General features: G+C 37.9%; 2 protein-coding genes across 7 annotated transcripts in view; one reads left to right on the plus strand and one right to left on the minus strand.

The window, feature by feature from the left end:
* The window catches only part of LOC147833832 (uncharacterized), an 863,518-nt gene that overhangs the window by 609,544 nt on the left and 227,660 nt on the right, over window positions 1-26,314 (plus strand). The window lies entirely within an intron of this gene.
* The window catches only part of irf2b (interferon regulatory factor 2b), a 36,897-nt gene that overhangs the window by 2,892 nt on the left and 7,691 nt on the right, over window positions 1-26,314 (minus strand). For 3 of the 6 annotated variants that reach the window (XM_087280435.1, NM_001320188.1, NM_001328374.1), the window contains exons 2-8: window positions 26,188-26,280; window positions 25,919-26,018; window positions 22,729-22,902; window positions 19,691-19,728; window positions 17,748-17,847; window positions 10,456-10,584; window positions 4,545-4,588 (exon numbers count right to left, since the gene is read on the minus strand). In XM_087280435.1, coding sequence (XP_087136561.1) covers window positions 4,545-4,588; window positions 10,456-10,584; window positions 17,748-17,847; window positions 19,691-19,728; window positions 22,729-22,902; window positions 25,919-26,018; window positions 26,188-26,274 — 672 coding nt within the window. In that variant the 5' untranslated portion in view covers window positions 26,275-26,280. Of the gene's footprint in view, window positions 1-4,544; window positions 4,589-10,455; window positions 10,585-17,747; window positions 17,848-19,690; window positions 20,013-20,172; window positions 21,439-21,834; window positions 22,264-22,330; window positions 22,903-25,918; window positions 26,019-26,187; window positions 26,281-26,314 lie in introns of those variants that run through there. The other 3 variants (XM_087280436.1, XR_015506788.1, XR_015506789.1) reach the window with 3 other exon arrangements.

Genomic DNA, 26,314 nt, shown 5'->3' on the forward strand with positions numbered 1-26,314 from the left:
GTGGAATGAACTGCCAACTTATACAGCATATGTTTTACGCAGCAGATGCCCTTCCAGCTGCAACCCAGTACTAGGAAACCGGAGCACCCGGAGGGAACCCACGCCAACACAGGGAGAACATGCAAACTCCACACAGAAATGCCAACTGACCCAGCCGGGACTCGAACCAGTGACCTTCTTTCTGTGAGGAGACAGCGCTACCCACCGCGCCACCCTTCCCTTTATCAGTTTCTGAATATTTACTTGTTGCTGTGCTGTACATAAACTAGGAAATAAACGGTTCTTGATTTGTCAGATACCTATTAAAACAAGAAATAAAATTAATCTAAGAATTTCTAAAATTAAACTGTAAAAAATATATCAAATTAAATAATATAATAATAAAATAATGAAAACAAATAAATAAAATGTATATAAAATAATAAGCTTCCTAAAATATTTTAATAATATAAAGTGACTAAATTCACATTTTCTTTAACATTCGTCCATTTTTATCACTTTTACGTCAATATTTATTACTTGTTGCTGTGCTTAGACAAACTAAGAAATACTGATGCTGTTAGCACGATCGCCTCACAGCAAGAAGGCTAGCTGTGTCTCAGCTAGGTCAGTTGGGATTTCTGTGTGGAGTTTGCATGTTCTCCCTGTGTTGGTTTGGGTTTCATCTGGGTGCTCCGGTTTCCCCCAAAGTCCAAACACATGCGCTATAGGGAAACTGAAGAAACTAAATTGCTCGCAGTGTGTGAGTGTGTATGTTACTCAGTGCTGGGTTGCAGCTGGAAGGTAAAGCAGATGCGTGAAACTTATGCTGGATGAGTTGGCGGATCATTCCGCTGTGGCGGCCCTCGATGAATGAAGGGATTAACCCGAAGGAAGATTAATGATTAATTTTGTGATACATTTAATTAATGCTGTTAATTAATTAATATTAATTAATTAATGATAAAATTAATTAATTTCCTTTATCAATTTAATCCGTTTTTAAATCAATATTTATTATCTATTGCTGTGCTTAGATAAACTAAGTAATAAATGGTTCAGATTCCTATTAAACCAGAAATAAAATAAATCTAAGAAGTACTCAAATAAAAATGTTACAAATATATCAAATTAATTCAAACTAATAAATAAAATATATATAGCATGTAAATAAAATAGCTTTCTAAAATATTTAATAATATAAAGTGAGTAAATGAGTAATATGTGTTGTATGAGTATGTGTGTATGAGTAATTAGCTACTCATTGCTGTGCTGAAGATAAACTAAGAAACGGATTGGTCAGATCAAAAGCAGCACTTCAGTCATGCGTGTCCACGTTTGTAGTCTTGCTGTGTTTGTGTTTCTAATCAGAAATTCCCCTCCTTCAAAGCACATCGTGACATTTAAAGCAAAAGTCACAGATTCACTCTTTCTATTTCTTCAGTTTTGGAACAAACCGCAGCACATTTGCGGGAATCAGCCCCTTCTGACGTCACTGCTTGCGCTTTCGTTTTTTTTTCCTGCTCTTGTTTTGCATCAGAGTTCTGAAGTAAAGGAACCGAAAACACTGTCTGCAGCGCGCAAGAGTGTGTGTGTGTGTTTGTGTGCAGATTACACTGCTCTTGCAAAAGGAACTAGGAAAAGCCACAATCTTTCAGGCATGAAACGTACAAGACCTGATCTTATTTAGTCCAAAAGTTAGCTAAAAGTTGGAATCACAAATACAATAATTTCAAGAGCTCACACATCAGTATAGTGATGGGGACTCTATCATACTTGTCAACATTGGGATGTGAAAATAAGGGATATGCCAACCATAATAAGGGGCCGGCACCTGTAATCAAAAGGAAATGGAATCGTGCCGTTTTTAGTATTTATTTATAAGTGTTTTCATTCCTAAACAAAGCGAAAGCACAGAAGAGTCACGTTTTAGAGCATGGGGCGCCCACTGGTGGTTCGGCGGTATGGGTTGCGTAAAGTGAGGCTCAGCTGTTTAGAGAAAGACTGAAAATACGGGAAAATACCTTTACGGGATGATAGTGGGATAGAACAGTAAAATACGGGAGAATCCCGGGAAAACGGGAGGGTTGACAGGTATGGACTCTATACTGCTCAGTGAGCGCCGTCTTTCGGATGAGATGTTAAACCGAGGTCCCGACTCTCTGTGGTCGTTAAATATCCCAGGATGTCCTTCGAAAAAGAGTAGGGGTTTAACCCCGGCATCCTGGCCAAATCTGCCTACTGGCCTCTGTTCATCATGGCCATCATGGCAAATCATCACTCTTTCGCCTCTCCACCAATCGGTTGGTGTGCGGTCTGCCGCAAAATGGCTGCCGTCACGTCATCCAGATGAATGCTGCACACTGGTGGTTTAAACTGCTCCTATTATGCTGTTTGGATATCATCTGCATCCCTTCATGTGTTTCTGTTTGTGAATTTAAAATGTTTCCAAGAGTTTCTGAAAGTGCAGATACTGCAAAAGAAAGAAGCGATTCTGACCTGTCTGAGGTCACCAGTAATTTCAGTTTTACTTCCTCCACAGCCGTACATAAGTTTGCAATACATTTACACAATGCCAGTCTATATCCTCTATTGGCTGCTGACAAACATCTATATTCACTGTAGTTGTAGCTGATGTGTGTGTGTGAAATAATTAATAGTGTAAAACTAGTGTAGTGTAAGACTCCACAGTAACTGTTCGTGTTTAAGTGCCAAGGATGAGTGAAATTCTGATATGGCAATGAGCATTTGGTTTTTAAACCGATGCTGCCAATCAAAACAGTCTTAAACAGATCGAACCAATCAGAGCAGAGGAGGCACTTAAAAAGGCGGGGTTTAGAGAGACTGGATCTTTGAACTGATTGTTTTAGACACTGAGAATAACACTGACTCGACAATGCATATACATGTGCAGATTGCTGGAAAACATTCACTCCCAGCATATCTGCCACTGAACTGGACTTCATATCCCATCTTGCACCTCACACACACCAGTTTCAGATCACCACTGATTGCAAACACACAGCTGAAACTCATGAGATCAATTCATTGATCAGGTGCACGCCATTTGGGGGATATAGAGAGATCTGGCGCATGCCATTCGGGGGAATCAGTGGTGATCTGGAACTGGTGTGTGTGAAGTGCATGATGGGATATGTAGTCCAGTTCAGTGGCAGATATGTAGTGAGTGAATGTTTTCCGGCGATCTGCACAGGCTAGAACGGTGATGATCGTGACATGTATATATAAGGGCGACATGGGGGCTCAGTGGTTAGCACTGTCACCTCACAGCAAGAAGGTTGCTGGTTCAAGTCCCAGTGGGAGCCGTTGGCATTTCTGTGTGGAGTTTGCATGATCTCCCCATGTTCGCGTGGGTTTCCTCTGGGTGCTATAGGTGAATTTAACTAAATTGCTCATAGTGTATGTGTGTAAAAAAGTGTGTATGGAGGTTTCCCAGTGTTGGGTTGTGGATTGAAGGTCATCCGCTGCATAAAGACATATGCTGGATAAGTTGGCGGTTCATTCAGCTGTGGCGACCCCTGATTAAGAAAGGGACTAAGCTGAAAAGAAAATGAATGAGTGATGTTTTAGGCAGCACGGTGGCTCAGTGGTTAGCACTGTCACCTCACATCAAGAAAGTCACTGGTACAAGTCCCGACTGGGCCAGGTGGCATTTTTGTATGGAGTTTGCATGTTCTCCCCGTGTTGGCGTGGGTTCCCTCCTGGTGCTTTGGTTTCCCTCACATTCTAAACACATGCATCATAGGTGAATTGAATAAGCTAAATTGGCTGTATTGTATGAATTTGTGTGTGTGAATGTGAGTATGGGTGTTTCCCAATACTGGGTTGCAGCTGGAATGGCATCTGCTGTGTAAAGAACATATGCCAGAATAGTTGACGGTTCAGTCCGCCGTGGCGACGTCTGAAATTGAGACTAAACCGAAGGAAAATGAATGAATCATTCTATGATGTTTTGTTTTTCGCCATTAAACCTGCAGTCTTTACCCCTAATTTAAAATATTCTTATCAATTTTCTTATACAAAATTTAAAAGGAAAATTCACCCAAAGATGACAATTCTGCTATCATTTATTCACCTTTCAATTCTGAAAACACAAAAGAAGATATTTTGAGAATTGTTGGATTCCTGTAACCATTGACTTCCATAGTAGGAAAAACAAATACCATGGAAGTCAGTGGTTAAAGGTCTCCAACATTCCTCAAAATATCTACTTTTGTGTTCAACAGAAAAAACAACAACCACAAACAGGTTTTTTTTTTCTTTTTCTTTTTTATTTGTGAGTGAACTATCCCTTAGAGTAGACTATGATCAAAACTGAATTCTCACAGCCCCGAAGCTTCAGCAATAAACCCGCACAGACAAAAGGATTCTGGGAATTGTTTGGACACACCCAATTTAAAAGCACTGGATTTTTTTCTTCTGGCCGCTATATCACTCAGTAATAACTTCATAACCCAAAACATCAGTGATCTGCTGTGTGTTTCAACCTGTCAGCTCTCTGTAAGATACTCTTTTTATAGTGTTTGTTTGTCTTTTCCACGTACCTCTTTGGAGTCTTCCTCGCTGGCGCTGTCCGTTTCGCTCTCAGCTGGAAGACACAGAGTAAGCAAAGCAGTCAGACTGAGAAATCCAGGAGTTCCTGACAGACTGGTTATCGTGTACGGGTGGATGAAACAATGCAATGGATCATCAGATTAAATAAGACAGCTCAACCGATGGACTGTTTGCTCTACTTCAATATTTAACCCTCAATAGCTGAGAGATCGCCTCAGGGCCAATCATTTATGATGTAATCTCAATTATTAGATTAAGAAATGACAGACTGAATACATCCTGACACAACAAACGCAAATATTTCTAACACTTTACCTTCCATTAGTTTACTATTATTAGTTACTGCATTAGCTAACATGGAGAGACACATTTTGCTCAAGTATTTATTTTCGTTATGCAACAGTTGTGCATTATTAGTTCAGGTTAGCTCAGTTCTGATGGATGACAGTAGCTATGTTTCCATTTAAAATGGTAATTAAATTATTGCATAAAACTGGAATATTGCATAAATAACGTGCGGATAAAGCATTGTAATCATCCAACGAGTCAAAGAGAACAAAATCCTCACTTCCCGATAAACTGGCGCCAAATATCAATAGTAAAAACTAAATTTACTGCGGTACAAGAAGCTGCGTGAATCTTTTCTCTATTTAATAAATGACTTGTGCCTCAGAAGACAATGCCGACACACAATGATCGCGTGGTGGCGTTTAAACCCAGCAGGCACACATCATGAGATTATCAGGTTTGATTTAGGTTGTGATGTCAGGTGACCAAAATTCAATGTCTAGCCAGCGTCTAAGGACAACGTTATTTTAACGTCCAATGATGACGTCAAATTACGTTGATATTTGGTTGATTTATGGTTTTGTTGGAAAGTGACCAAAATCTCTAACGTCTGATAAATGTCATGGTGGTAACGTCCACACAACGTCAAGTTGTAAGATAATTAGACGTTGATATTTAGTTGATTTTAGGTTGGGCGTTGGACATTGACGTCGGCCTGACGTTTGGTTCTGACTAACAACTATTCAAAAAAATTAAAATATTGATAAAATGACATTTAATGAAACAACCCAGGCTCATTATGGATATGTACCCCTGAACACATTTCTGGAGAGCGGCAAATACGTGCCAGGAGCTACGTTTTTTTGCAGTTTTTGTTTTCGCAAATCCACCAGAGACTGCTGTGTTTGCTTTTTCAGATCTCAATTTTTTTTTTTGCGAGTGCCATTCGCACCTGCTGTTCTCACGTAAATCCACCAGAGGGCGCTGTCGACTGACTGACTGACCAATCCACCCACCTAAATCCACACCTAAATAAACACATTTCTAAACATATTGTTTTTTTTTTTTTTGATAACTTAATTCTAATAACTGATTTCTTTTATCTTTGCCATGATGACAGTAAATAATATTTGACTAGATATTTTTCAAGATGCTAGTATTCAGCTTAAAGTGACATTTAAAGGATTAACTAGGTTAATTAGGCAGGTTAGGGTAATTAGGCAAGTCATTGTATAATGATGGTTTGTTCTGTAGACGATTCAAAAAATTTCACTTAAGGGGCTAATAATATTGACTATAAAATGGCTTAAAAAATTAAAACTGTTTTGGAAAAAAAGGAATCCCCTACATGTACACTGTGGCTTGGAGAATTTGCTTCTATGTTACATTTGGAGTGAATTACATACTATTTAAAAAGAAAACTTTGGAAAAAAAGAATCCTTTTATCTGTTACATTTGAAAAAAAACCTCTCATAATGCTGTGTTCACACCAGACGCGGAACGCGCGGATAAATTGCGCTATTCGTGCGTAAATAGCCGCGTGAACATTTGAGTTTACTCGCTTCATACGCGCGTCAAACCCCGCTTCATTCGCGTGTCAAATTCACATCAGAACAGACGTGGATTCGCGTGATGGGCAGGGCTTCTGTCTGCCCGAAGACTCTAGCTTCATAGCTAAATGGCTAACATGGATTTTTTTAAGAAAATAACAGTGTTTATGTGCTTTATGAAGACTGAAAAACAGTGTTGATACGTTTAGATTCTCGCGAAACGCTCAATTCACCCCGCACCATTCGCGCAATCTGCGTCATTCGCGCGTATCGCGCCGCACGATGTCTATTCGTGCGTTTGCATTGACTTAACATGTAAATCACTCGTGCTGTATGGTGTTCCGCGTCTGGTGTGAACGCAGCATAATGCATCATTTCTGTTATGTTTTAACATGCATTGTCATCATACTCTGTTGTTCAAACAGATCTTTGTAACAAGTTTGCTTGTTATGTAGGTGGGTGTTTTTTTATTTTATTTTTATTTTTTTTCATTATTTATTTTCTTCAATTTTTTCTTATTTGCTGTGCCTGATATATGTGGACAAAATATGTAAACAAAAATATTTTTTGACAAAAAAAAAGAAAAAATATTATAGGAAATATCGTGAAAAACTCCTTGCTCTGTTAAACATAATTTGGGAAATATTTAATAAAAAAAAAAAATTACAGGAAGGCGAATAATTCTGACTTCAATTATATAAATAAACCCATTAGAAAAAAATGTAAAAGCACTGATAGATATGCCACATTTTGGCTCAGTGTGTGAGAAAAAAAAAAAACACGTAATTTATTTAAAGATATAATAGTTTTCTCTCCACCAGCCTGAAACAACATGTTAAGAAAAAGCCAAGAAGCCTAAAGCTGCCCAAAGACTCACTAGAGCATAAATCATGCATACCAACAGAAAAAAAAGACAGCTCGGTTTCTCTTTTTTAACTCTTGCATTGTGTTTGTGTTTACCACGAATAACTCAACAGTTAAGCGAGACGTTTGAGCTGTAAAACCACACGCTTTCAGCCTCAGGGACTTCTGAGAAGAAAAGAAAGGACTGTTGATTGGAAAACACGGAACAACAGGACATGAGTCAACATTCCCGTCTGAATACAAACGCACTGACAATCGGTACGGTGAATTTCATGCACCCAAAACAAGTTTTGATAAGCCAAGGCCGCACAATGCCAACAACGCGCCAAGTTCATGTCATGTAAATGCTGACAGCGATGTGGATGAATGACATACTGTAAGCGCGCATTTATTCAACTACTCTAGGAAGTCATTTGCATTCCTTACTCGTAAGTTACTCCCAGAGGAGACCGGATAAAATCGGCAAGCCTTATAGAAGGAAATGTAGTCTATTAGATCTAGTAGCATTGTGGGTTTTGTATCGCTTCACGCATATAGCATTACACTGAATGACTTTGAATAGTACAAAAAAGTTATCGCAAGTTTGTTGGCAACAATTTAGTTATGTTTTAGTTATGTTTGCTAAGATATTGGTATTATTTAATAGAGTCTAATTATTTCTCTTATTTAATTTAAGGGTGTAATTTCGGTTTAAATCCTATTTCCTTTATTTACATTCAGTTGAGGTCCCTCTTTTTCAAATATTTCCCATATTATGTTTAACAGAGCAAGGAATTTTCCACAGTATTTCCTATAATATTTTTTGTCATCTGGAAAAAGTCTTATTTGTTTTAATTTTCGGCTAAAATAGAAGCAGTTTTTAAACTTTAGCATCCGTTTAACCCAATTAACCTAGTTAAGCTGAATACTAGTATCTTGAAAAATATTATGTACACTACTTGACAAACAACTTCATGTTTATCCCAGTTGTTAGAGCAATAAATAATAGCTTGACTTCTAGTTGATCATTCGTAAAAGTGGCCGAAGGTCGATTTTTCAGATGTATCATCTGTTGATCTGCATCCCAATCATCACAAATACTGAAGAAGACCTACTGGAACCTGCATGGACCCAATATTCTCACAGAAATCAGTCAAGTTTGGTGAAGGAAAAATGGTTTGGGGTTACATTCAGTATGGGCGTGTGCGAGAGATCTGCAGAGTGGATGGCAACATCAACAGCCTGAGGTATCAAGACGTTTGTATTGCACATTACATTACAAACCACAGGAGAGGGCAAATTCTTCAGCAGGATAGCGCTCCTTCTCATACCTCAGCCTCCACATCAAAGTTCCTGAAAGCAAAGAAGGTCAAGGTGCTCCAGGATTGGCCAGCCCAGTCACCAGACATGAACATTATTGAGCATGTCTGGGTAATATCATGGAGGAGGCATTGACTATGAATCCAAAGAGTCTTGATGAACTCTGGGAGTCCTTCATAATGCTTTCTTTGTCATTCCAGATGACTTTATTAATCAGTGATTTGAGTCATTGCAGAGATGTCTGGATGCAGTCCTCCAAGCTCATGGTGGAGTCAGACACAATATTCATTCTGTCTCCACTGCAGCAGGACTTTATATTCTATACTAGACATTATTTCTGTTCAGTGACAAAACTTTTGTCTAGGCTAAGTCAAACCTTACGGTCCAAATTAAATCATTAAAAATCAAGGCATGATCATATTTTATTTCATTTTGGTCAAATAAGCATAATCTAGAGGCCTTTGCCTTTCATATAAGCCACTTCTGATACCAAATGATCAACTAGAAGTCAAGTTATTATTTGTTGTTCATAAAACTTTAATTGGTCGACAACACTTTTGTCAGGTAATAATTATTATTATTTTTATTTTAACAAATAAACATGAACTCTGAATGTATTGTGCTTAATTTTAATTGTTAGTTTTTAATTTATTAAAATAAATAACGTAATTGGAATCAGAACCGGAAACTGTCTAATGATATCCAACAAATGAAAGCTGCACATACAGCACCACTTACTGCACAAAATGTGAAAAAAAGTATATACAGTTGAAGTCAGAATTATTCACCCCCCTTAGATTTTTAAAAAAAATATTTTTTAAATAATGTTTTTTAATATTTCCCAAATGATGTTTAACAGAGCAAGGACATTTTCACAGTATGTCTGATAAGATTTTTTCTTCTGGAGAAAGTCTTATTTGTTTTATTTTTCGGCTAGAATAAAAGTTTTAACAGTTTTAAATTTTTTAAACACCATTTTAAGGTCAAATTTATTAGCCTTTCAAGCATTGTTTTCCCAATACTCTACAGAACTAACCATCATTAAACAATAACTTGCCTAATTACCTTAACCTGCCTAGTTAACCTAATTAACCTAGTTAAGCCTTTAAATGTCACTTTAAAGTGTCCTGAAAAATATCTAGTCAAATATTATGAATCATCATGATAAAGATAAAATAAATCAGTTATTAGAGATGAGTTATTAAAACTATTATGTTAAGAAATGTGTTGACTACAGACTTCAACTGTATACATGGGCCTGCAAAAAATCAGCTTTCAACCAATCAGAGCCTTATAAATACCACAAATCACTTGTGAAGCTACACCGCGTTCCACCAAGACAGCCAGTCAAATCTAGTGTGAGCATCAGTGCAAATCGTCTGGATTTTAGCATGAAGTGGATCCCTATGTCAGACTGAAGACACACTGTAACTAGGGCACACACACACACACACACAGGGGACACTGAATATTGTGTTCTCACCTCTGCGTTATACATTAACTCTGGCCAGAGCTGAGTTACAGTACAGAAGTACAGCCGTGACGTGACACACACACACACTGTGTCCTTGATACGCTGATCTCTAACGGACATTGAACAGCACGGAGAACACACACCTGATCTCAATGCCTCAAAACATGTTTCAAGCTTCTGAATTTTGCAAAACTATTTATTTATGTGTTTATATATGTAATAAAAAACACGGATATTTTTTACAGTGCACAAATTTACCACCTGTAATTTTCCACCATAGCTGAAGATCAAGCAGCAGGGTGGTTTGGAGGTTTTGTTTTTTTAATGATTGAACAGTAGGTATTTTATGAGTGTGTATGGCACTGAATAAATGACACCAACAAAACTCTGAAAGACTCAATAAAATGATTAAAGGGCCAAACCAACCGTATGAGGAGATGGGGGAGATCTGTAAAGGGTAAAGGTCACTGGAGGTCACGGCCTGCTCCTCGTTCTCTGTCACCACCTCGATGGTCTGACAGACGTCGGGCAGATCGTTGATGATCAGATGGTCCTCTGAGGAACAACAACAGGGAAGAGAGAGTCAGTATGGAGAACAGTGAAGAGGGAAGTGAACCGGACTTTTAAAGGACACCTATTATGCCCCTTTTTACAAGATGTCAAATAAGCCTCTGCTGTCCTCAGTGTGTGTGTGTGTGAAGTTTCAGCTCAAAATACTACACAAATAATTGTTTTACACCTCTTCAAAACTGACCCTTTTAGGCTTTGATCAATAGGATTTGTAGGAATTGTTTTATTTTGGTGACTGTCGCTTTAAATTTAAATGAGATTGTGCTCTTTTTAAAAGAGGGCGGAGCTACAAACATCTATGCGTCAGCATAGTGGCAGATTCTAAACAGGACTAATGTTATCTCTGAAAATTGAAAATGTCAATAAAATGTCTGTCTCCATCGAAGAAGGCCGTCTATGCAGACTACAGTGTTCAGTTATGCATCTTAAAATTGAGACATTATTTTCGGCAGGTATGGCATGAAAACTAATGCTGACAGCTGCTTCTCATTCAGAACTGTCTATGCCAGGGGTCACCAAACTTGTTCCTGGAGGGCCGGTGTGCTGCAGATTTTAGCTCCAACCCTAATCAAACACACCTGAACAAGCTAATCAAGCTCTTACTAGGTATACTTGAAACATCCAGGCAGGTGTGTTGAGGCAAGTTGGAGCAAATCCCTGCAGGGACACCGGCCCTCTAGGACAGAGATTTGTGACCCCTGGTCTATGCCAATAACGGAGTGATCATCACAAATAGGAGCGGCTTTCCTCCTCTGATGATACGTACAAAGAGAAAATGTCAATCAAAAAGTTTCTGCAGACTGTTTTCATCAAGTGTGATTATAAACATCTACAATTAATTAATTTTGACAATTAGAAGACAGTAAGTGCTTGATAGCCCCGCCTTACAGGACTGATAACCCCGCCCTAAATGACAGAAAACCCCTTTAAAAGACTGATAACCCCTTCCTAAAGGGCTGATAGCCCTGCCCTAAAGGACAAATAGCCACACCTTTAAACACTGTTAGCCCATCCTTAAATGACTGATAATCCCGCCCTAAAAGGCTGAAAGCCCATATCTAAAGGAATGATAGCCCATCCCTAAAGGACTAATAAACACACCCTACAGTACTAGTAGCCCCTCCCTGAAGGACTGATAGCCCCGCCCTAAATGACTGAAAGCCCTTTTAAAAGACTGATAACCTCTTCCTAAAGGGCTGATAGCCCTGCCCTAAAGGACTAATAGCCACACCCTAAAACACTGTTAGCCCATCCTTAAATGACTGATAATCCCGCCCTAAAAGGCTGAAAGCCCATATCTAAAGGAATGATAGCCCATCCCTAAAGGACTAATAAACACACCCTACAGTACTAGTAGCCCCTCCCTGAAGGACTGACAGCCCTGCCCAAAATGACTGATAGCCCCTCGCTTAAGGACAGATAGCCCCCTGCTAAAGGACTAACAGCCTGGCCCTAAAAAACTGATCGGTTATCCGTAAAGGACTGAAAACCCCTCCCTAAAAGACTGGTAGCCCCTCCCTAAAGTACTGGTAGCCCCTCCCTAAAGGACTGATAGCCCCACCCTAAATGCCTGCTAGCTGCTTGCCCTAAATGCCGACAGCCAAAACCTAAATGACTCATAGCCACATTGACTGATAGCCACACTCTAAGGGACTGACAGCCTCGCTCTAAATGACTGACAGCCACTACCTTAAGTAGTGATAGCCCCTCCATTACAGACTGATAGCCCCTCCCTAAAGGACTAACAACCCTGCCCTAAATGACTGATAGCTCCTCCCTAAATGACTAATAGCCCCTCCCTAATAGACTGATGGATCCCTCCCTAAATTACTGATAGCCCTTCTAACATCCAAACCCTAAAAGACTGATAGCCCCTCCTTAAATGACTGATGGCCCCTTCCTAAAGGACTAACAGCCAGGCCCTAAAAAACTGATAACCTACCCCTGAAGGACTTATAACCACACCCTATAGTACTGGTCGCCCCTCCCTAAAGGACTGATAGCCCCTCCCTAAATTCATGATAGACCCACCCTAAATGACTAATAGCCCAACCCTAAAATAGGATAGCTCCACCCTAAATGACTAATAGCCCTACCCTAAAACATGAAAGCCCCTCCCTAAATGACTGATAGCCCCACCCTAAAATCTGATAGCCCCTCCCTAAATGACTGATAGCCCCACCCTGAAACATGATAGCCCCTCCCTAAATGACTGATAGCCCCACCCTAAAATCTGATAACCCCTCCCTAAATGACTGATAGCCCCTCCCTAAATTAATGATAGCCCCACCCTAAATGACTAATAGCCCCAACCAAAAATATGATAGCTCCACCCAAAATGACTAATAGCCCCACCCTAAAATCTGATAGCCCCTCCCTAAATGACTGATAGCCACACCCTAAAATATGATAGCCCCACCGTAAAATCTAATAGCCCCTCCCTAAATGACTGATAGCCCCACCGTAAATGACTGATAGCCCCGCCCTAAAAGACTGATAGCCACACGCTAAATTATTGATAGCCCCTCCTTAAAGGCATTCCAGGCCGGTGTCCTGCAAAGTTTAGTTCCAATTAGGATCAGACACACCTGGGCTAGTTAATCAAGCTCTCACTAGGCTTTTTACTAACATCCATGCAGGTATGTTGAGGCAAGTTGGGGCTAAAATCTCCAGTTTGGGCACCCCTGGTTTATAGCATGCACTACTATATAGATATGTACATCACAAGAGTGAATTTTGATTTATTATGACTTTAGGGAAACCAGAAGGGATTTTTCACTCTGGACACAATCCCTCCGGTCCCTGCAACTGAGCTGGATTTCCCATGAGTCTGTAATGAAATGATGTAGTGGAAATCAGGTTAAAAACAAATGAAGCAGCTGAAAGGCTTTTTGTAAATCAATTACGCTGCAGTTTGATTTTGCTTTGGCAATTCGATGTGTATCACAGACTCCACATCAGCGCTGACTTACAAAACAAACACAAGCTAAGCTCACCTTTTACCCCAATCCAGCACATTTGAAGAGGGAAACAGAGAACGGTGAATGTGAGAAACACACACACACACACACACACGTGCGCGCTAACAAGGAGATCTGGATAAACAGGTCCACCACAGAATGATAGGTGTAGCGCGATCACATCCCATCTCAAACGCAAAAGCACAAATGTTACGAAAACCTGCCAGGAACACGTTTGGGTGTTCAACTCAAACATTAGAATTTTTGACATTTTTATTTTGCATGAACTGTGAATGTGTTGATATAGCCGGTCAATTTAATCCATGTTGTTCTTAATTTATTAAATACTTGTGTTTGGATGGGAGGATTTAATCTATGTTAAAGATTCAGATTCATTATTAACAATCCTCATTCATTCAATTTATTTTCGACTTAGACCCTTTATTAACCTGGGGTCGCCACAGCGGAATGAACCACCAACTTAATTAGCCAACTTAATTCCAGCATATGTTTACACAGCGAATGCCCTTCCAGCTGCAACCCATCACTGGGAAACACCCAGTGACACACTCATTCACAAACTCATACACTACGGACAATTAAGCTTACCCAATTCACCTATAGCGCATGTGTTTGGACTTGTGGGGGGAACCGAAGCACCCGGAGGAATCCCACGCCAACACGGGGAGAACATGAAAACTCCACACAGAAATGCCAACTGACCCAGCCGAGGCTCGAACCAGTGACACTTAAATAGCTTTAGCTTTCATAGCAAATAGCAAATAGCTTTCATCAAACTTAGTTAAAAATTATTTTTACATTTACCAACACACTGCTAATGTATTCATCTGTAAACAAAGTTGTATGTCTTAATGTTAAATAAATAACATGAACAATAATGGAGCTAAATTCTTCTTCTTCTTCTTCTTCTTCTTCTTCTTCTTTTTATAATTATTATTATTAATATTTATTATGATTATAATTATTATGATTATTATTATTATTGTTGTTATTGTAATTATTATTATTATTAATATTATTATTTATTATTATTATTATTATCATAATTATTTATTATTACTATTATTATTATTATTTATTATCATCATTATTATTATTTATCATTGCTATTATTGTTTTATTATATTATCTTTATGTATTTATTATTATTATCATTACTATTTATTATTACTATTATTATTATTATTATTTATTATCATTATTATTATTTATCATTGTTATTATTGTTTTTATTATTATTATTATTATTATTATTATTTATTGTTATTTTTTATTTTTATTATTATTATCTTTATGTATTTATTATTATTATTATTATTATCATTATCATTTATTATTACTATTATTATTATTATTTATTATCATTATTATTATTTATCATTGTTATTATTGTTTTTATTATTATTAATATTATTATTTATTGTTATTATTTTTATTATTATTATTATTTATTATTATTATCTTTATGCATTTATTATTATTATTACCATCCTTATTGATTATTATTATTATTATTATTATTATTATTATTATTATTAATCATTATTATTGCTTTTATTATTTCAAATAGGTCAGATAAATTGGAGCTGTTAGAGGGTGTTATTCAGAGTTATTTTAGCTTTGTCTTGTGGATTGTGAGAATTTGAAAGGGTTCCTGCAAACACTGCAGCAGTTTGTTCTGCCTGCCTCAGTCAAAGTGTTGCAAATACCCAGAATGCTTCAGGCTTCTCTCACAAAAGCCTGAGTTTATTCAGCAGCTCCTCTTTCATTCGAGTTTATATATAAAACACGACCACAGCTGGTTGACTTTCCCCTGCATTTCCTTCACAAAACCTTAAAAACAAACACTTGAACTTGAAACTCTGATAGAAGCAGAAAATAAATGATATATAGCAGTGGTCCTGCAATTGGTACCAGGCCACACAAGAAATCCTTAATTATTTCAGTTTTATTTATTATCTGAGTCCGAGTGGTCTTTTATTTTGAAAAATCTTTTCTAATAAAAAGTGACCGTATTCTCTCAGTTACATCTCGGTCACTCGAGCGCCCAAATTTAACCCACAAGCAGCCAAATGAGTAAGAAATCAGCATCTTTGGAAAGTTTCTCTGCGAAGAGGAAAAGGCCAGTGACGGACCCACAAACTGCCAAAGAATGGATTAACAACCCATTTGTAGACAAATCGGGTGAATCCAGCATGTCTGTGCAAAAAGATCAACTGCTGGAGATCACAAATAACAGTGGCCTTCTAGCAGCCGTTCGCATATCGCGTCTTTTCTAGCGTTCGCACAAGTTTGTTGTTTCTAATGGAGGTGCGAGGCTTGCACGGCTTCCAGACCAGACGCACCCAGTTGAACGAATCCCGCGAGCACACAGCCAGTCACGTGACAAGAATTGACCGATAAGCTTCAGCTTGCATGGAATTTACACATTTCAGTCAACTAATTATCTCAGACAAACACAGAACACCCTAACACTGCAGTGCTTTCTAAGTTTTTCCATAAATTAAACTTGTATCAGAGTGACAGCAATGTTTTGTCAGCCTCTGAGAAAACCGTTGATGGTCGCCTAGAAACCTACAACCTAGCATGGACGGGTCCACAGTGAAAAAAAGGTTGAGGACACAAAACAAGGGCGTAGATTTGCTTTTGATATTGGTGGGGACGTACATCCCTAGAGCGCATGTATTGAACTGACCCAGCTGTGATTCGAACCAGCTACCTTCTTATAATAATAATAATAATAATACAACCACATACTACTACAACTACTACTACTACTACTACTAACAATAATAATAATAAATAACTTTTTATGAATTTAATAACAGTAATAACTAAATACTTAAAAAAAATACAGACATTTTTTTTATTACTACATTATTATTATTTAAAAAATGTTCTATGTTATTAATAATAATAATAATAATAATAATAATAATAATACGTATTAGTTTAACAACAGTAATAACAAATTTAAAAAAAAGAAAAAATACAGATGTTTATTATTACATTATTACACTTGCACTTATTAAAATTATTACTTATTATTATTTGTTATTATTATGTGATTATTTTCAATTACTATTAGTATTATTAGAAATAGTATTTTGATGTTAATAATAACAAAAATCAGAATAATATTAGTATATTATATTATAATCAGAATAATATTATTAACATAATAATAACAATAATAATAATAATAATAACAAAAAATAACTTTTCATTAATTTGATAACAGTAATAACTAAATACTTCAAAATTTAAAATACAGACATTTTTATTACTACATTATTATTACTTTAAAAAATGTATTATGTTAATAGTAATAATAATAATAATAATAATAATAACTATAATAATAATAACAAAAATAACTTTTTATTAATTTAATAACAGTAATAACTAAATACTTAAAAAATGAAAAATAGAGACATTTTTATAACATTATTATTATTTTAAAAAATGTAATTATATGATTATTTTCAATTATTATTAGTATTATTAGTAATAGAATTTTACTGTTAATATTAATAAGAATCAGAATAATATTATCAACATAATAATAAATAATAATAATTACTTTATTATTAATAATATTATTAGTATGTTAATAAAAATATTATTTGCAAAATAATATAACAATAATATTTACAATAATAAACATATTATTAATTTAACAACAGTAATAACTAAATATTTGAAAAGATTTAAAAAATGTTTATTACTACACTATTATTTTCAATTATGATTATTATTATTTATTTTTATTATTATCATTAGGATTCTGGGTTGTTTTATACTCACTTAAATAGCATTTATGTAAAAAGCTGAGTTATTTGGGTTAATTTGTCTTATTTCAGTTTAGTTGTTTAGAAGTTTGTCAAGTAGAGCTATTTAATAATACAGGACAAACAACTGTCTGGATATCAGTATAAAACTAACTAGCTCTAGTCTGAAAATGAATCTAAAAACGCCTGGATTGTGTTGCAAAATGCTGGATTGCTGTTGTAAAAGAGCAGAAAGGCACAATGAATGCCAGAAAGAAGAGATAAAAGACGAGATGAAGATCAGATACGCCTTCAAATCTTCACTCAGAGCTGAACTGGTTCCACCTGAAAGAGTCACATGACCTGAGCTCAGGTGAGCAGGAAGTGATGTGTTTACCTGAGTGATCGGCCTCCTGCTTCACTGTTACCAGGCTTTTGCATGGAGAGGAGCCGTTACTGTTCTCCCAGCTGGAGGACATGGAGCACAGCCGCTCTACCTGCACAAAACACACACACACACATTCACACACACTCCTGCAGCAGACACTCTCAATATACAGCTGAAGTCAGAATTATTAGCCCTCCTAAATTATTAGCCTCCAGTATATTTCTGTTTAACGGAGAGAAGATTTCTTCAACACATTTCTAAACATATCAGTTTTATTAACTCATTTCTAATAACCGATTAAATTTATCTTAGCCATGATGACAGTAAATGTTTGACGAGATATTTTTCAAGACACTTCTATACAGCTTAAAGTGACATTTAAAGGCTTCACTAGGGTAATTAGGCAAGTTATGGTATTTAGGCAAGTTATTGTATAACGACAACCCAGGCTTTTTCTGATTATGTACCCCTATATACAATTCTGGGGAGCGCCAAATGCGTCCAAGGAGATACGTTTGTTGCAGTTTTTGTTTTCGTGAATCCACCAGAGGCCGCTGTGTACGCTTTTTAAGATCAAAAATTTCTCCCGTGAGTGCCCTTTACGCCTGCTGTTCTCACGTAACTCCACCAGAGGCTGCTGTCAACTGACTGACCAAACGACTGACCGACCCACGCACTTCCCTAAACCCAACCGACAGGTTTGAAAGCAATCCCGAAAAAGAAAAGCCCTCACCTGATTTTTACCATGTTTGCAGATTTTACCACATTCTCACCCTGATATTTACTAGTTTATTTTATTTTTTTCTGTTTTTGTGCTAATGTCTGCTTTCTGGAAATGTTATTAGCCGGACTCAAACCCCATCGTCATGGTCAACTTCTCTCTGCAGCTCAAATCTTCTTACATACACGGCGAGCCCTTGGACAAACTGGAATCAGCAGGAAAGCCGTCCATACGGAGTTAAGCTTGGTTTATACTTCTGCGTCAAGTGACCGGCATAACCCACGGTGCAGGCAACGCGCGTGGCTGTGCATTTATACTTCTGTGCGCTGTCTCTGTTGGTCTGCATTAACACTTCCGAAACGCTAGTTGGCAGTGAGGTGTAAATGTTCCTCTGTGTCGAGTTTCTTGCTGGTGTTTTGCTTTTTCTGAACACTTCCTGCAAGTACAAGTGGCTCAAACTCGCTCATTTTGAGGCAGGAACCGGCGGACGTGGAACAACTTTAACTATGAGGTAAACACAAAACAAAACTTTCCATCAGGAGCTCCTTCACGGAACTCCACACTTGTAAACAATCGCTCCATCGGGCTCACGCCGTTTGCGCGGCTCTCGGTCCCGCCCAGACTAGTCAGCGCTACCAAGCCGACCGTTCACAGAGCTTGCGCTACGCGTCGTTTTGACGTGTAGTTACATTTTTGGAGAGGTGCACGTCAGCGACGCCGACGGCCACGGCGTAGGGCTATGCGTCAACACATAGGCTGCGCCGTAGCATACACGTGCGCTTGACGCAGAAGTATAAATCAGCCTTTAGGTGATCAGCTGGTGGGCGTGAAAAGGAACGGCATTATACCCCCCCGTAGCATTCATTTTAAAGACGAAATGCAGCCAAAATTACCTCTGGCTACATCATTTGCAATCTCCAGAAATGTATATAGGGCTACGCTTTCAGAATGAGCCTATGTTTTCCAGAACGATGGTTTATTTTGTAGACAATCAAGATCAAATACTGCTTAAGGGTGCTGAATAATATTGAATAAAACTGCTTTATTCTAGCTGAATTAAAACAAATAAGACTTTCTCCAAAAGAAAACATATTATAGGAAATACTGTGAAAAATTCCTTACTCCGTTAAGCATCAATTAGGAACTATTTAAAAAAGAAAATTCACAGAAGGACGAATCATTTTGACTTCAACTGTAAACTTTCAGGCAACAGAACCTGCTCAATCCATACCTTTAACTTTTCTTCTTTTTCAATTGCTCTCTTTTTTCCTTTGGGAAAGAAAAAAAAAAATGCAGAATGTAAATCAGTGCATGGAAAAAAATGACAGCTAAGGAAACCAAAATAAAAGTCTTATTTCACCCCAAAATCCCAACAAAGAGCTGGAAGTTGTGATTTACCAGAAGATAAAATTGCTTTTGTTTTTCTTTTTGTCTTGTTTCTAGTCCTAAAAATCATTAAATTAAGAAGCATTTTCTAGACAAGCAGAACATGTCTTGTTTTCAAAAATGATCTGTAAAAATGGAGAGTTTTTCTTTAAAACAAGCAAAACAATCTGCCAATGGGGTAAGAAAAATAATCTTATACCAAAGCGAAAACAAGATCATTGTTCTTACCCCATTGGCAGATTATTTTGCTTGTTTTAAGACAAAAGTCTCTTAATTTTGAAATATTATTTCGAAAAGCAAGATTATATGTTTTGCTGATCTATAAACTGCCTATTCATTTAAGAATGTTTTAGATATTTGCACTAGAAACAAGACAAAAAGTAAAAAAATCATTTTTGCAGAGTATTTACTGAATAAATTTCATCTCTATCTTTTACAAAATATATATATAAAAACGCAAATAAATGTGTGTGTTGGTAGCACTGTCGCCTCAAAGCAAGAAGGTCGCTGGTTCGAGCTGGCATTTCTGTGGAGTTTGCATGTTCTCCCCGTGTTGGCGTGGCTTTCATCCAGGTGCTCCGGTTTGCCCCACAGTCCAAACGCATGCACTATAGGTGAATTGGATCAACTAAATTGGCCTTAGTGTATGTGTGTGAATGAATGTGTATGGGTGTTTCCCAATGGAAGGGTATCCGCTGTGTAAAGCATGCTGGAATAGTTGCCAGTTCTTTCCACAGTGGTGACCGCTGATGAGCAATAGGACTAAGCTGAAGGAAAATGATTGAATAAATCTCGGACAATAGGAAAGTTTGTTTTGCTTGTCTATAAAATGCTTCTCGATTAAACAATTTTGACATATTTGCACTAGAAACAAGACAAAACAAAAGTTTTGCAGTGTATTTAATGAAAAATCACATCTTTTTATGCAATCAAAATTATAATAATTAAAAAAAACACATTTTGACATGAATGTGTGTGTTAGTACCTTGTATTCCTCACATTATGGGGACCAAATGTCCCCACAAGTATAGCAAAACCAGTAAATTTTGTCATTCGCTTGATCACCATGAGGAAAACAGCTCATAAATCGCACAGAATGAAGTGTTTCGAAAAAGTAAAAATGCAGATTGCATGCTCTGATGGTTGATAAGCGGTAGACGGAGAGAAAATACCGTCTGTACAGTAAAAACATGGGAATTCCCCATAAAGATCTTAAAGATTTCTTCTGAAACACATGACAGTGAGTGGCTGTTTAACATTTATATGTGTATATATGTATGTATTCCTTATATGTATAATTCAAAATAATTGTTATTGCCATACAGACATCAGCATATATTTTACAAACCTTAAATGTTCCGTTTTGCAAGTAGTTATGTGTATTTAAATCTCTGAAACCTAAAATAAATGTTATCTGTTTGATAAATTGTGAAATATTTGAGTTTTAGCAGTTAACGTGTTCTGAAAGTTCATGTAAAATGGTTACAGGTCCAGTGAAGGGCTTTGAAATGTGCATTTTTATTCGATGTTGGATGTAATCTCAACTAAAAGAATTAAGAGAGGGCGGGACATATAGTAGCTCCTCCCTTTTACAAAAAAACAACCAATAGTGTTTTGTTTTTACCACAGCTCTGCCAACGAGAGTGGTCGAGCTCGAGCACATCAAGCAAATGAGAAGCGTCTTGAAGGGGGCGGGGCATGTCAGACACTAGAAAGCATTTGATTGGTCAGAAGAGTTGATGAGGAACTGATTTAGGTGTCGAGAAAAATAATTGATCCATTTAGGCCATAGGTCTCAAACTCAATTCCTGGAGGGCCACAGCTCTGCACAGTTTTGCTCCAACTCTAAACAAACACGGCTTATCCAAATAATCAAGGTGTTCAAAAGAGTCGTGAACACCTTGATTAGGTGCATAAGCTGTGCTGGAGTGAAACTGTGCAGAGCTGTGGCCCTCCAGGAATTGAGTTTAATGTTTTGTATTGTTTTTTGCTCTTGGCTTGTTCTTAAAATTTTCTTATTTGGTTGCTAGGGTCTTCTAGCTGGTTGTCTGTTTTTTCTAATTGGTTGCTAGGGTCTTCTAGGTGGTTGTCTGTGTTTTTCTAATTGGTTGCTAGGGTCTTCTAGGTGGTTGTCTGTGTTTTTCTAATTGGTTGCTAGGGTCTTCTAGGTGGTTGTTTGTGTTTTTCTAATTGGTTGCTAGGGTCTTCTAGGTGGTTGTCTGCGTTTTTCTAATTGGTTTCTAGAGTCTTCTATGTGGTTGTGGTTGCTAGGGTCTTCTAGGTGGCTGTCTGTGTTTTTCTAATTGGTTTCTAGGGTCTTCTAGGTGGTTGTCTGTGTTTTTCTAATTGGTTGCTAGGGTCTTCTAGGTGGTTGTCTGTGTTTTTCTAATTGGTTGCTAGGGTCTTCTAGGTGGTTGTCTGCGTTTTTCTAATTGGTTTCTAGAGTCTTCTCTGTGGTTGTGGTTGCTAGGGTCTTCTAGGTGGCTGTCTGTGTTTTTCTAATTGGTTGCTAGGGTCTTCTAGGTGGTTGTCTGTGTTTTTCTAATTGGTTGCTAGGGTCTTCTAGGTGGTTGTCAGTATTTTTTCTTATTGGTTGCTACGAATTAGGCGGAAGTGACAAACTGCAAACTTTAAACCTGTCTAAACAGACAGGTTTAGATCTGTTGTATATCATCTAAACGTGAATGTTGTCGCTGTATTGGAGCTTATATTCTTAAAACTAAGGGACTGAATCTAACATCTTAATTGTTTCATTTTAGTTCCACAGGGTCTTTAAGAAGCTGATGACTGTTAAAAGGATCATCATCTTCTTGTGAAAAGCCTCCATTATGTACAGAGAGTGGCTGATCTCAGATGCAGTATGGGTGTGTGTTATTGACTGACCTCTCTTTGATTGTTTCTCAGACGCTGACAGCATTTTGTACACCCTGAAGGCGTTCGTTCCCTTTTTGTTGCTTTTGTCTTTCACCTCCTCGATGTCGGGCAGGGAGTTCATGGCACAGCGGAAGTTGGCCTTCCATGTTTTGGGGTCTGGTTTATCACCTGGTTGATATTTCCCTAAAATATGGGATCAGAAACCACATAGACTTACAACACAGAATGAATTTTCACTATCACTTCCACTGTTTATATTATATGCATTGCCATTATTAGCTGTGAACTAACGGTATACTCAAATTACATATAAGAATGACAACGTCTAACAGACAGTGTGTTCTTTTGACTCGGGCAATAAGCAAAGACTCAGGACACCCTATCAACCCAACAGGAACATGTTAACAACCACCAAGAAGACCCTAGCAATCAAATACGAAAATGCTTACGAACACAAATAAGACCCTAGCAACTAAATAAGAGAACACTAGCAACTGCTGAGAAAACCCTAGCAACCAAACAGCAAAACTTTAGCAACCACTCAGAAGACCCTAGCAACCAAACAGGAAAACAATAGCAACCACTTAGAAGACCCTAGCAACCAAACAGGAAACACTAGCAACCACTAAGAAGACCCTGGCAACCAAACAGGAAAACACTAGCAACCACTCAGAAGACCCTAGCAACCAAACAGCAAAACTCTAGCAACCACTCAGAAGACCCTAGCAACCAAACAGGAAAACAATAGCAACCACTCAGAAGACCCTAGCAACCAAACAGGAAACACTAGCAACCACTCAGAAGACCCTGGCAACCAAACAGGAAAACACTAGTAACCACTCAGAAGACTCTAGTAACCAATCAGGAAAACTCTAGCAACTACTCAGAAGACACTAGCAACCAAACAGGAAAACAGTAGCAACCACTCAGAAGACCCTAGCAACCAAACAGGAAAACACTAGCAACCACTCAGAAGACCCTAGCAACCAAACAGCAAAACTCTAGCAACCACTCAGAAGACCCTAGCAACCAAACAGCAAAACTCTAGAAACTACTCAGAAGACCCTAGCAACCAAACAGCAAAACTCTAGAAACTACTCAGAAGACACTAGCAACCAAACAGGAAAACAGAAACCACTTAGAAGACCCTAGCAACCAACCAGACCATAGCAATTAAACAGCAAAATCCAACCAGATACCACCCAGAGGACCCTAGCAACCTATTAAGAAAACAATAGCAACTGCTAAGAAGACACTCGCAACCAAATAGGAAGATTCTGAGAACCATCCAGAAGACCCTAGCATCAAATTAGGAAAACCCTGACAACCACCTAGAAGACCCTAGCAACTGAATAGGAAATTTCTAAAAATCATCCCGAAGACCCTAGCAACCAAATAGGAAAACACAGACAACCACCTAGAAGACCCTAGCAACCAAATATGAAGATTCTAAGTACCACCCAAAAGACCCTAGCAAACAATTAGGAAAAATACTGGCAACCACTTAGAAGACCATAGCAACCAAATAGGAAATTCCTAAGAAGCACCCAGTATATCCTAGCAACTAATTATGAAAACACTGACAACCACCTAGAAGACCTTAGCAACCAAATAGGAGAATTTTAAAAGCTGTCTAGAAGACCCTAGAAACCAAATAGAAAATTCTAATAACCACCCAGTATACCCAAGCAACCAATTAGGAAAAATACAAACAACCACGTAAAAGACCTTAGCAACCGAATAGGAAATTCCTAAGAACCCCCCAGTATATCCTAGCAACTAATTATGAAAACACTGACAAACACCTAAATAACCCTAGCAACCAAATAGGAAGATTCTAAGAACCACCCAAAAGATCCAGGCAACCAATGAGGAAAAATACTGACAAGCACGTAGAAGACCCTAGCAACCAAATAGGAAATTCTTAACAACCACCCAGAAGACCCTAGCAACCAAATAGAAAAATTTTTAGAACAACCAAAAAGAGCCTAGCAACAAATTTGGAAAACCCTGACAAACGCTAAGAAGACCTTAGCAACCCAATAGGAAAACATAAGAACCAAGCACAAGACATTAGCAACCAATTAGGAAAACACTAACAAACCACCTAGAAGACCCTAGCAACCAAATTGGAAAATTTTAAGAACCATGCAGTATACCCTAGCAACTAATTAGGAAAACAACAACAACAGCTTAGAAGACCCTAGCAACCAAATAGGTAAACACTGACAACCACCTAAAAGACTAATCCAACCTAATAGGAAGATTCTAAGAACCACCCAGAAGACCCTAGCAACAAATTAGGAAAACGTTGACAACCACCTAGAACACCATATAACAACCAAATAGGAAAATTCTAAGAACCACACAGAAGACCCTAGCAACCCATTAGGAAGACACTGACAACCGCCTGGAAGACCCTAGCAACCAAATGGAGTATAGGAAAACACTGGCAACCATCTAGAAGACCCTAGCAAATCAATCAGAAAATCACAGAAAACCACCTAGAAGAACCTAGCAACCAATAAGAAAAAATACTGACAACCAAGTAGAAGACCCTAGCAACCAATAAGAAAAACACTGATAACCACCTAGAAGACCCTAGCAACCAATTAGAAAAACACAGACAGCCACCTAGAAGACCCTAGCAACCAATTAGAAAAACACAGACAACCACCTAGAAGACCCTAGCAACCAATTAGAAAAACACAGACAGCCACCTAGAAGACCCTAGCAACCACAACCACCTAGAAGACCCTAGCAACCAATTAGAAAAACACAGACAACCAGCTAGAAGACCCTGGCAACCAATTAGAAAAACACAGACACCACCTAGAAGACCCTAGCAACCAATTAGAAAAACACAGACACCACCTAGAAGACCCTAGCAACCAATTAGAAAAACACAGACAACCAGCTAGAAGACCCTAGCAACCAAATAGGAAAATTTTAAGAACAAACCAAGAGCAAAAAAACAAAAACTCTAGCAACTGCTCGGAAGATCCTAGCAACCAAACAGCAAAATCCTAGCACATAAAGAAACTCATAAAGTTTTGAACCATACGAAAACTTGAGTTCTCTTGAGTTTTCGTGTTTGAGTAAAAGTGAATTTTGTGGAAACTATCCCTTTAAACTGAACATGTTCCATGATTTCATTTAACTGGGAGGGGGGATCATTTGCATCTATCGGCATGTTTACCTGTATGTATGGCCCAGTTTCGAAAAAGAGGAGCATCTTTCTCTACGTCCCATCCGTGCCGCGCCGCATGCATCCACGGAATCTGGAATATTCTCTTCTCCTGCAGGCAAACAACATGCAAAATATTACACAACACACCCAAAGTGCACACACAGCCCTAATTAACCAACAATACGCTTTCAACCACCGTGAGCAAGACTGTTATTTGTTGCTTAATCAAAACAATGATGAAGAAGACATGTTTTAGACCGCCGTTCTCACAGTCGTACCTTGTTGACCCATTTAAGTCCCGGTATTTGACAAGAGTTTATCTGCTCCTCCAACCACGGCCTCATGCGCATTCTCTCCACCGGCATGCTGACCTACAGTAAAAACACAAAGAAGCATCTGGAATGT

The sequence above is a fragment of the Danio rerio genome, chromosome 14 (genome assembly GCF_052040795.2).
Source record: "Danio rerio strain M-AB ecotype USA chromosome 14, GRCz13ab, whole genome shotgun sequence".
Lineage (NCBI taxonomy): Eukaryota > Metazoa > Chordata > Actinopteri > Cypriniformes > Danionidae > Danio > Danio rerio.